We start from the raw sequence: 12,696 nt of genomic DNA, 5'->3' as shown, positions 1-12,696 counted from the left end.
CTTGTAATTGTCGTAGGCACACACACAAATTTGTCGGAACGAAACGTAAGCGGGCGTTAGTCGATGCAGATAGGCTCTGACTGAAGTCGCGGTGCTGTGTGCGGACGACGACGCATCGGTCCGACGTCACAGCAAACCGGTTTTGGGTGCGTGTGTCCAATGTAGTCGACTGGTGCGCATCGACACGGCTGAAATTCATGTCGGAATAAAATGTAATGTGGTGTATGTAAATGCGTACCAGTTGTGTGTAAGTGTTTATGTGGGCGTAGCCCCCAATATATTAATACGTGAAGCAAAAGTTTTGCATACTTTTTACGAAAAATTTGCGGACAAAGGACAATGAAATTTCCCACACTTACAGAGAATAATAAATAATATAGAGGAGTGCACAATGCTATAATTTTTTTTAAATTGGGCAGAAAAATACATTAAATAAATAAATAAACATTACACACACGCATATATTATACTCTTTTGTTTATTGTATAATCTAATTTCTGTGGTCAAATTGAGAATAGATTAATATTGTTTGTCTTTAATATTATATGTCTAAAGTGTAGCCTTGGCGAAAGCTGTAATTGTAGAACAATGATGATTATAGAAATGTGACAATAGAACCATAATCATATTCAAACTTAGCATTTAAATTAATTAGGTCGAATTTCGACCACAGGGCGACCACTAGTGAATAATTATTTTACAAAAAGTATGCTTTCTCTACTCTCCTCATGGGAAGGGAGTGAACATTGTCTTTAAATTAAGTAGATGTTAAATCAAATTATTTGTAAGAATACTGGTAGTGATTCCATTTAATAACTAGCAGATCAGTACTATCACTCCTAGAAATACCATGCGGTAGCACTGGGAAGACCGAAATTGATGCAAAAACGATCATATGATAACTAGCTAATTTGACCATATAATGAGTTTCAGTAACTCTAATCTTAAATTTATTTTATTTTATTTTTTTAAGTTGTAAATAATGTATAATTTATTATAGTTACCTACATCAGATAAACTTAATAATAGAAAATTTACAATTCGTCCCTGGACACAGAATCGATGTAGGATTTGTACTGAATTTCTATACTTCTTTATGCTTCTACCGTTACTACAAGAAGTCGGATATTCGAAAGAATCTTTTTTAAGCTTCAACAATTTTTTTTTTCTATAATTATTAATTATTTTCAACAAAAATAAAATAAAAAGATTTTGAAAAAAACTTTTAAAACTTGAAGTGTCTCAATGCTTAATTAAATAATAAATAGATATAGACCACTAAATATTATTATGTCTGCTTTATTTTCTTACCTAAGCTAATAGCCTTGAGAGGCTATGTTGTTTGCCTAGTCACAAGTTGCTACGAAGGATGTTCTGCGCAAGTTAGAAATATCTAAAAATGCCATATATAATTTTGAAAATCACACAAAAATCGGTCAAAGTTTAATTGTGAGCTTTAGACCCATCACCCCCTAGCTTGTCACGAGCCACATCGATCATTTCTGGACTGGCTTGCTTGAGGTCATACGTCCAACCAATCTTCTCGAATGTTCTGATTATTTTTGTGGATAGACTGAAGAAATCCATAGTCTCTGCTGCACGAAAGTCGAATGGGAAGACATGATGAAAGTTATGATAGCCCTCGCCGCACGTCAGGATCGAAACTAGAATATTCTCTGATGCTTCAATGTTTCTGAGGAAAAAGAATATGATAAAAATACTGCTGAATCGGTCTTATCGTACGATTTTCATCTAAAACACTTTACATTAAAAAAAGTCACACAAAGTCATTTTACATTATAAATATTCAGGCTTTTTCTTTAATTATATGAAAACTAACTGAGGTGTAACTATACGGGTAGATACCATCCCGCCTGCCGCAATTTAATCGTGCCTTGAGAGGTCTGAATGGTTTTTCAGAAAATCGACTTTGTCTCAAGCTGAGTGGCGGATTTCACGTGTTTATGTCTATGGGCTCCGATAATCAGTTTGTATCAGGTGGGTCGTGAGCCCGATCACCCTTCTCCTCCACCAATTGTGTTCATCGTATCTGAGGTTCCGGACCGCTTCCATGCGTCGCTTTCGTCCTCACGATATTCTGCCTTCTCATCCTGTCGTTTGTCACTCGGAGAGTATCGCGGACGGTGGAATCAAGCTGCTTTCAGACTACGCTATTCTATAGTGCCATATAGTATAGCAGCCTATAATAAGATAAGATAAGATAAGATAAGCCTTTATTAACAATCTAATTTAAGTTTATGATGTTGCCAGATGAATTAAAATAACTGATGCCTGAGTAAACAGGAACTTTATTCGTTCATGTAACAAATTATACAAAACACACGGATACGTAGATATTAAGGTGAACGTACAAATTCCTAAGGGTGGTTCTTGGAACGGGTTGCGGGGCTACCGCGTTCCTTAACCTCCTAGCTGATGCTTTTTCTGACGGCTGCGGGGCTACCGCTCAGATCAAACTTGGGCAGACGAGTGGACTGCGGGACTATCGCACTCCGTCAGGTGGGCCGTATGCTGGTGTCTGCCTTCAAGGGCAATAAAAAATAACCAAATAGCAATTAGAACGAAGATAGCAAACTATATTGAGGGGTTCCGAAATTGGTACCAAACATCGAAGCTTCTGGAAAAACGGCGTACTTTTTTTTTCTTCATACCTATGCTGATAGCCTTGAGAGGCTATTTCAGCTTCACCCTAACGTTTGTAGGTGAGCTCACGGGGCTCAACCGGAGAGTTGCTAACACTGAACCTAGCAAGAGCAGTGCTTCGCAGAATCTACCACCGGATCGTAAACGCGACCCACTGAGAAGATCCGGCGAGAAACTCAGTGGGCTACATAACTTTTTTTTTTTTTTTTTTTTTTATGATTGAAAGTTTACTGGTGGCCCGAAGGCCTTTCCAGTTTCACCAGGACAGGTGGGCGAGCAAAGGCTCAGCCAAGAGGGGTGGGATTTGCTAACAACTGCCCGAGCGCCTCCGAAGGAGACCTAACAACTCAAGAGCAATTGTTTCGCGAATGAATCTACTACCGGATCGGAATCGCGACCCGCTGAGAAGATCCGGCGAGAAACTCAGCGGGCTGATGCATGGGTTAGGTTGCACGTCGACCTCTTTGTCGAGTTCGACGAGTACGGTTACCGGGGTCCCTAAGCCTGCCCCTAGTATTAGAGCTGAAGGCATCTAATGCAAAGGTTATTGGATCTGATGGATCCGTAAGGACGTGTCTAGGGCGTCGACGGTGACTGGCTCCTGCATGATCAGGATTCGGGGAGTAGTCCGCGGCGGCAACGATAAGGCGATTATCATGACGCATAGCCTTATCGAAGTATCGTTCCGACGCTGACTTCATGTATTTCCGAATTGATTCGAGGCCCAGGTCGTCGTGTAGGTCAACGTTCCTCACGAACCACGGAGCCCCGACAGCTAACCTGCAAAAGCGGGATTGTAGGGATTGGAGGGTGTCTATGTGTGTGCGGGCCGCGTGAGCGAACACCACACTCGCGTAAGTCATGACGGGCCTTATGCAAGTTTTGTAAAGTGTCACCTTGTTCCGAAGGGACATTTTACTCCGCTTACAGATCATGGGGTAGAGTCTACCGAGAATAAACGCGGCACGGTCACGGACTGATTTTATATGCGAGCGGAATGTCATCGATGCATCCAGGGTAACGCCCAGGTACTTGACCTTCCTGGCCCAGGGTATGGGTTGTCTAAAGAGAGTAATCGGGGGTGTGAGATTCCTCCTCCTAATCCGGGAGGAAATCCGTGTGGAGCTTCCCCTCTGAAATGGCACCGCAGTACTTTTCGATGGGTTGATGTCTATGCGCCATTTTCGGAACCACTGTCCTAGGGCTAGGGCTGCGCTCTGAAGCTTCTTCGCGATTAGGGACTTATTTCTACTAGAATAGTAAACAGTCGTGTCGTCGGCGAATAAAGCTAAATGGGTCGGCGGCGACCGGGGAATATCGTTGACGAATAAGCTAAATAGGAGGGGTGAGAGGACAGAGCCTTGCGGGACTCCAGCTGTGAGAGGTCGTGGGGAGGAGCGGGTTCCCTCGACTCGATATCGAAAAGAGCGGTTCGACAAGAAGTCCCGTATGATGAGCACGAGACTATCCGGCACGCCCATGTTGAATAGTTTGAAAATCAAACCATTGTGCCAGACTTTGTCGAACGCTTTTGCGACGTGGAAGAAGAGAGCTCCTGTGTATAACGGTTTTGGTCGATTAAGCCCCACAAGAATGTGCTCCGTGAGGCGGTGCACCTGTTGAACGCATGAGTGATTTGTACGGAATCCGAATTGTTCATCGATGAGAATGCCCTTAGATGAGACGAAGTCTCTGAGGCGTTTGTAGAGCAGACGCTCATACAGTTTGCCTAGAGACATGAGGAGGCTAATCGGGCGGTAGCTCGTCGGATGATTTTTTGGTTTACCGGGTTTATGTATGCCGATAACGTCCGCTTCTTTCCACACCGCGGGAAAGATACAGTTCGCCATAGCGGCATTGAAAATAGATGCCAACATCACAATGAGTTGGACGGGTAGAAGTTTAATAACGCGGTTAGATATACCGTCGGAACCGGGAGCCTTGCGAGGACGTAGGTCTTTGATCAAGTCTTTAACTTCCATCGGGGTGACGGGTGGTAACGCATCCGAGGGTGGCAAGGAGGCTCTGCGTTCTACCTCACTGTCTACTAATTCTACATGAACAGGGTCCACGGATTGAGTGCTGGGCGTGCACTGGGTTTGCAATGTATCGGCCAGCAGCTCTGCTTTTTCGTCATCATCGAACGCGGCGAGTCGGCCTGAGGGGCCTACGAGGGGGGGCATAGTTACTACCGTATCCGATTTGAGAGTACGAGCTAAGCGGTAGTAAGACCTTTGGGAGGGCGCGAGTCCTTCTAAGAAATCAGACCATCTGGCATCTCGGACTTCGGCGATGCGAGACTTTACGTCGCGTTGTAGGGCACGCATTCGAATACGATTTTCCGCGGTAGGATACCTGTCGTAGGCGCGTATCGAGGCGTTCTTAGCTCTAAGGAGTTCCCTAATATCGTCGGACAATTTGAAGCGGTGAAGGAAGTCCTCCGCTACAACTTGTTTCGATGACCTATCTAATGTCGACGTGATGTGTGACGTTAAGATGTCTATGGCTTCAGCGGTATCCTGAGGAGACGGGGTAGAGTCCGGGTTAAACGGGAGCGATGGTGGATCAGATTCAGCCAGGCTGATGCCCAGCGTGTGCCAATCCACCACAGTCCTCGTGACGGGAACGGAGTCGGGAGCGCGACCGAGCTTCATAACGACGGGACGGTGGTCTGAATCTAACTCTGAAACTACTTCGATCGAGTGTAAGCTCAGAGTTACGTTTTTTAATAACGCTATGTCGAGTATATCCGGGCGATGCGCGATATTTAGCGGGTAGTGAGTCGGTGTTAGCGGAGCGACGATATCGAAGGCGAGATCATCGACTAACGCGTCAAGCCGCCTGCCATTCGGGGTTGTGGTGTGTGAGTTCCACCTGATGTATTTACAATTTAGGTCGCCCGCCAGAATGACAGAGCTCCCCATGCCGAGCAGCACCTCGATATCACTGCTTAGAACGATCTTATCCGGTGGAAGATAAACGGACGCGATAACGATCGGCGCGTGTCCCGTCAGTGAGATTCGGCACACTGATGCTTCGATATTAGCGAGCGCGGGAGGATCGAGCGGGACGCAATGCAGGGCTCTTCTATAGTAAATGACGGTACCACCACCACGAGCAGAGAGCCTGTCGTTCCTGACCATGTTATAGTTCGCGATTTTAGGGTCACGGCGCGCGGGCTTAAGTAGGGTCTCCTGCACTAAAAAGATATCAATTTGATGGTCACGCAAAAAGTCAGAAACCTGATCACGTTGATTTGCGAGACCGTAAGCGTTAAAAAATCCTATCGTTACGGATAGGGGCTTTATTCTACTTATATACGCCATTGATTACCGGCGGAGTGAGGAGAGGACGTACGTATTTAATGACGCGTATACGTCGGCGTATTCTTGCACAACGGCGATAAAGTGTTGTGCAGTGGAGGCAGCGCGAATGGCGTCGCCCAAAGCGTTAACGCGCTCAAAGTTGATCGACTGAAAGAAGTCGATCGCTAAAGCGAGATTGTCGGACGCGGTCGGAGGGCAAGTCGCGGGAGAGGGACGAGTTGCGGGGGCGGGACGAATCGCGGAGGAGGGAGTTGTAACCGTGTTCGTGTACGGCAGCGGTTTCGCCCAAGCCGAGACACTGGGCACCGGCGCCGGATCGAACGCTGGCTTAGCCTGCGACACAGAGGGTGCCGAGGCTTTGATGTCGGGGCCGGAAGCTCGGAGGCGGTTTTGGCGGGCGACGCGGCGATTTATTTTCGGGGCTCGGGGGCATCCGCGGTAATTTGCGGGGTGACCCTGTGTACGACACAGGACGCAGCTAGGCGGTTCCGTCGCGGTTTTTTGATCGCGAGTGCAGAGGGCCGTGGCGTGATCTCCTAAACACTTGACGCATCGGGGGCGCGCGTGACAGTTACGGGAAGAATGCCCGTATAATTGGCAGTTATGGCACTGGCTAGGTGTGCCTTTCTTGTGTGGGGTTTCGACGGCGATTCCGGAAAGGCTACAGACCGTTCGGATGTTGAATATTTGCTTACCCTCGGGGGTAGGCTGGAGGGCGACGAGAACCATGTTATATGGCTCCCTTCCGCGACCTGTGTGCATGCGGTGTACGGAGTTAACCGGTAGGCCTTGTTCGAGAAGGTCGGCCTTGACTAGCTCGGCATTCAACTCTTTAGGGATGCCACGTATGACGGCACGGAGTTCGCGCTCCTCCTGGAGCGTATACGTGTGGAAACTTATACGTTCCTTACGGAGGTAAGAAGAGAGGGCCCTATGGTCGTCGGGTGTTCGAACCTTAATTTGAATGCCGTTCGCGAGGTTACGGGCATTCGTGAAGTTGATATTTTTGGCCTTAAGGGCCAGAGAAACTCGATCCCAAGCTGCCTTCTCTTGAAGGATAACCGGGGAGGGGTCTGGGTTTTATTTTGTGCCACCGGACGCGGCGACGGAGTGGCACGGGCTGGAGGCGCAACGGGAGTCTGAGGGCGGGGGCGCGACGCGTTCGCGGCTTTACTAACTTTAGCGGCCGCGGGAGCTCGAGACTCCGCGGCACGCTTCTTACCCTTTTGTACCAGGGTGAATCCATCCGTCGATGAGGCGGGAGCGAGGTCGACCTCCATCTCCGAGTCAGAGTCGGAGGACGAGGAGGCGGGCGCAGGTGACCTACGAGCAGGTGTTTTGGAGGGCACGACGGAGGCTGCGGATGATCGCGCTGCTGGAACGGTGGCCACGGCGGACGACGCAGCAGTTTTACTCGCCAGTATAGGCGACGCGGGAACGGCAGGCACGACGGAGGCTGCGGTGCTCGATGCAGAAGCTTTGCACGCAGGTACAGGCGACGCAGGAGCAGCGAGCGCGGCGGAGTCCACGAGAGGGCTCGCGGTGTGATCGGCCTTGAAGGCCAGAAACTCTGAGGCGAGCTGTGGGTGGCGAAGTCGGAGGAATTCCGCGAATACAGCGTCCATGATCGCTGAGTGCCCAGGTGGGGCGGCCCCGGGTCTTGAAAACACTCGCCTTGCGGCGAGGCCCCAACTTCTCGGACCTGAGCGGTTCTATTGAACACAGGTGGCGATGCGGCACGATTACTACAGGACAAAGAAAAAACACAACAAAACGGAAATAACAAAAAGAAACAGAACAATTAAACACTTCCAGGAAAACAGTTTGTCGGCAGATGTACCACGAACACAGAAACAACAAAAGGAAACGAAACAAATAAAAACTTCCAGGAAGAGCACGTAGTCGACAGATGTACCACGAACACAGGCCGCGCGAACAATGGCCGGGCGATCGAGTGGTCGATGAGCACGTCCGCACGTGACGGGTGCCTCTATCGGAATGGGCTACATAACTGGCGCGCTGTGGCCTCTTAAATAGTGATCGTTGACGTTGTAGTGGGGTGGCGATAGTAGATTACTCGTGGTTATTGTTGTGTGAGTGAGCGCGTCACAGTGCAGCGTTGTAGGTAAAATGTAGCATTGCTATAAGTTACATGTTTAATACACTTATTCTCTAGTTTTATTATTCGACACCGGTTTCTTGATCGTCTTGCTGTACAGCATAGGTCTATCCAAGGGTTCTCCATAATATTCTATCCTGCGTTTTTCTCATCCAAGTCGTTCCTGCCACTTTTTTGATGTCATCTTCACATCTACGTTGCTGTCTTCCTCTATTTCGCTTTTTATATCTTGGATACCATTCTGTCACTCCTTTGGGTCATTTTTCTGTTTTATCTCGAATTAAATGTCTAGTCTATTTCTATTTCAGTTGTTGTATTCGGTATTTTATATAATACTTAGCCAATAATATATAGTACACTACAATGTAAACGTGTTCATTACAATGTATGGTGTGCGATATTGTTGTGTTATGAGCTATATACTATATGCTATTATATTATAGCGTAGTCTTAAAACGGCCCCGCGATGTTTTTCCTTCCGCTTTGGCAATAGTTTCTTCACTCATATATGCAATATTATTATATTAAAATCGTTTTGTTCAAAATGTAACGAATAAAAATAGCTTTACTCACACGTTGTAAGGTTTATAGCCGTACATATGAGCCAAACTATTAACAGTCAGTTCAGAGTGTAGCACGCAAAGGAACCGTATGAAGCATTGCCAGGCAACAGCGCACTTCCAATCTTCCCCGATCAAGAAGATGTTCACCAATGTTGGTATTAGAAAACAGAATAGGATTTTTAATTGATTGTGGTATCTAAAAAGAAAGAAACACCTTTATCATATTTGCGTTTATGTAGGGAAAATCTTTAAGCTACTTTTCCCCAAAATAATGCATTATGTATTTGTACTTAAGGCAGGCTTTCGCGTGAAATTCACAAAATCTTTTTGAATGGTGTCTTCTTTCATCAAGTGACCTATTTTGGAATATCCAAAGCCAACATTGGCATGACTCTTGATCATTTTACTGGAAAATTCTCCTAATTTCTATCTATCTTGCAGGTTTATTGGCAAACATATTCCTTATTATTATTATTACATCCAAGATACAACTTAAATCTAAGGTCGAAGGTAAAAGTAACATCATACTTATGTTGAAACATCAAATGGGAATCGCTCTCTATGTCACTCATGTCAATCAGCTTTCCTTTCGTAAGGACGCTTTCGTTTTTCTTCATCATCAGCCATCCTATGTGGGAGAAGAAGAAGCCTCGGTTCACGTTGTGAGGGTCGGCATCGGTGTCGGCGAACTTGTGATGGAGTCTGTGATCCCTCACCCAGTTGTATATTGAATTCTACGGTGGGAGACAAAATTGAATCTTACTTACTTACTTCTAGCATACATATACGTAGTCCAACTGTAATTAAATGGAATTAGGAGTCATGGCTATCGAGTTTAGGTTCATTAGAATTATTTATTTGCAGTCCATCCACAATCACATTAATTATCAATATGAAACGACCCAGTTATTGTGTCACTTCCAGACAGGCAGCTGCTGATGGAAAGGACATTAGAAAATATCTTTTAAAATCTGCATAGAGATCCACTAAAAGCCAGGTCTACAAAATTAACAGCATAAGACATATCAAGAATTATGCTATTGTAGTGAGTTGCAATAATACTGCTTTATCTCAAGGATGTTAGACAGAGCAGACGAGTGTCCAAATCATTAATTAAACAGCTATTAAACCACTGAAAAAGCTCGTCTAGCTTAAATTATTCTTGTTGCAATAATTTCAACAATTGATTTTGAAAATCAATAAACAAAAAAACACACTTTATTGTTACCCGAGTATAAATAAAATAAAAACAAGATGGCAGTTACCTGGCCACTGCTGCAGAAGCAAGCCATCAAGAAAAACTTTACGGGTACTATGACTTTGTACGATCGATGCGTCCACAACCTATGCACACCGCAAGTAATACCTAATCCACCGATAAGAAGCATAGCGTAGGCTGAAACAAAAAATAAAAAAAACGTTTGTTGCTGTCAATTGAAATCTCTAGGAGAAAGGAAAATAGGCTTTTAAACATCACAGAGAAAGGAAGACATTACGTGAACATTTTTTTATAACATACTAGCTGACTCGGCAGACTTCGTAGTGCCTCAATCGATAAACAAAAGACCTAAGCTTTTGTATAAAATAAACTTAAAACAAACAAAAGGAATCCGTTCGACGGGGGACACATCAAAGGGAAAACAAAATTGTTATTTTTATTTCATTCCGAGCATTCTCATATTTATCTACCTTTTAAACCTTCTCTGGACTTCCACAAATAATTCAAGAGCAAAATTGGCCAAATCGGTCCAGCCGTTCTCCAGTTTTAGCGAGACTAACGAACAGCAATTCATTTTTATATATATAGATAATTATAATAATTTGAAAGATTTTTTTTTATATTATTCAAATATTAAAAAGTTATGAAATCTTTTTTCTTCTGTAGGAGAATAAGAAATGCAGTTCCGATGTTTTTGAAGTGAAATTTTTTTAAGAGCGTTGAGAGTAAAATTTAACTCAGACAGATTCGTTACGGCTAAAAAGAAAAGATAGAATTTAGGAAGAACGAGGGTGAAAAAATAGACAAAGCGTCTTGCAAACCACTCGACCATAGAGAGAGGGGAAGAAGTTTCACTTCTTTCCCGCACACCATTTATATTTAAAATACACAACGCCTGTGACTTGTATCATGAAATATTGTGGTCACTCTTTCTTTTTTCAAATAAAACTTTATCACTTTTCACGATGTTGATGAGAGATGACTGTTTTTATTTAAGTCAGAGGATATGATATATCCAGGTACGATCCAGAAATAAATTATTTCTTATACATTGTAGCAGTACTTTCAGACATGTTACTATATAAAAGTTCAGACAGGTATCAATCTTGGACAATGTTGTCCAGATACCCGTGCAGTTCAGTGGGTTTATATTTTATTTATACAATTACAATAATAATAAAAAAAAATACATTATAATTTGAGACCTGTAATTCTCATCTGAATAAAAGTTTTTTTTTTTCATATTTTCAAAATGACGATTGAACAACCTGTTCTAAGAAAAACAAATAACGGAATCGTACAGGGACATCAGCCGTTTTGCACATTGCGTTGCCCAATCCACAAACGAATTGGCTAAAAAATAAATCAAGAAACACTTACCAAATAAAAATGTTCCTAATTTTAGGGGAAATGCATATTTGCTACACCAATAAAAACCAAAAATATGAAAGAACGAAATCACTAATAATGAATCCCATTTAATTTTATTTTTGAAGACAAACATTTTCTTGAACATTTTGCTCTGAAATTCTCATTCTGCGTTTGATCTCACGCATTTTATACATATTAACTTGAGCTCGCATTAGGGTTCCACAGTGCGAACATACTAAGCCTTCTAACACGTACGTGAAACATTACACAATGTATATAATCCATTAAGTCATTCACAGCACGCTACAATGTACATATCTGTCAATTGTTTCTTTTAAATTCATTAGTTTGTATTTAGCGGTAGTGATTCTAAAGCATCCCAAAATACAGAATAATAATAATAAACTTGACAGAATGAATTTGAATCACTCGGTGGTGCTGTAGTTAGCGGCTTCGATTCCCACATCGGGCAAACATTGTGTGATGAAAAGATTTGTTTGCTCTTTGTTTAGGAGCTTATTATCTATTTTCTTTTTCTCAATCGTGTCACTCTTGACAGAGTGGTCGTGATCATCATATAGTGTTGGAAGGGGCAGACTTGATGCATCTCACGATGTCCCGCCATATCTCCCTGGTTGAGGCCATTCTATTGCACTCATTTAGGGGACCTCCCACTGCAGTTTTAATTTGGTCGACATTGGTGTACTTCGGCGTGGTCTTGTGCCATCAACCCTTCCCTGTACAACTAGGCGTTCTATGGACCGGCCATCTCGTCGCGCAATGTGTCCGAAGAAATCCACCATTCGAGACTATAGCAAATAGACGCTACAGTAAGCGGCAAGTAAGGTTTCGGTGTAGTGGGGGTAATGTCGCGCATAGTGCACATTGCAACAAAAAAATGGTTACTTATTGCCCGCATATAATTTTATTTAATTTTACTTAATTTTTTATTTGCCATAATTTATTTTTAAGCCTGTGTGTTTAGAAGAAAGTTAAAGAAAAGAGTAGGATTCGTGAAGTGTATTAGGTGTTATAAATAAAATACAATTAAAAATTAAGAAGCTTATTTAAAAAAATATACATAATATTAAAAATTATGTGTCGCCGTCGTCACTATCATTTTCTAATAGTGGATCTATCTACCCCTTGGATTAAATTTATGGTAGCACCTGAGCTGGTGGAAGGAGTTGGCTCCTCATCGTCGACATAACGAAGAGTCTCTGTCGTCACTGGGGTAAATAATAAAACGCTGTGACTGAATCGAATATAGGGTCATTGGTATTTGGTCCTGGCATTGCAAACAAATTTAAAACAATAACACTCGTAACAAAAACTAAATTTAAAACAATCATAACAACTCGTAACAAAGGGTTCCTACAACTTTAGTAGACGCATGTGTAATCTCGAGCGAACGGAACGTGGACGCGGTGCGGG

At 43.6% G+C, this 12,696-nt stretch overlaps 1 protein-coding gene across 1 annotated transcript; it reads right to left on the bottom strand.

The window, feature by feature from the left end:
* Positions 1-1,223: 1,223 nt before the first annotated feature.
* Positions 1,224-12,083, bottom strand: LOC119628670 (acyl-CoA Delta-9 desaturase-like). The gene is made up of 5 exons (XM_038011846.2): positions 11,272-12,083; positions 9,938-10,068; positions 9,201-9,406; positions 8,683-8,868; positions 1,224-1,693 (listed from the first exon to the last, which is right to left on the bottom strand). Exons 1-5 carry the CDS (start codon positions 11,405-11,407, stop codon positions 1,444-1,446), a joined length of 909 nt encoding a protein of 302 aa, XP_037867774.2. The 5' UTR covers positions 11,408-12,083; the 3' UTR covers positions 1,224-1,443.
* Positions 12,084-12,696: the final 613 nt, after the last annotated feature.

The sequence above is a fragment of the Bombyx mori genome, chromosome 6, assembly GCF_030269925.1.
Source record: "Bombyx mori chromosome 6, ASM3026992v2".
Classification (NCBI taxonomy): Eukaryota; Metazoa; Arthropoda; class Insecta; order Lepidoptera; family Bombycidae; genus Bombyx; species Bombyx mori.
The sequence above is the reverse complement of the archived record's forward strand: the minus strand, read 5'-3'. Positions and strand labels throughout refer to the sequence as shown.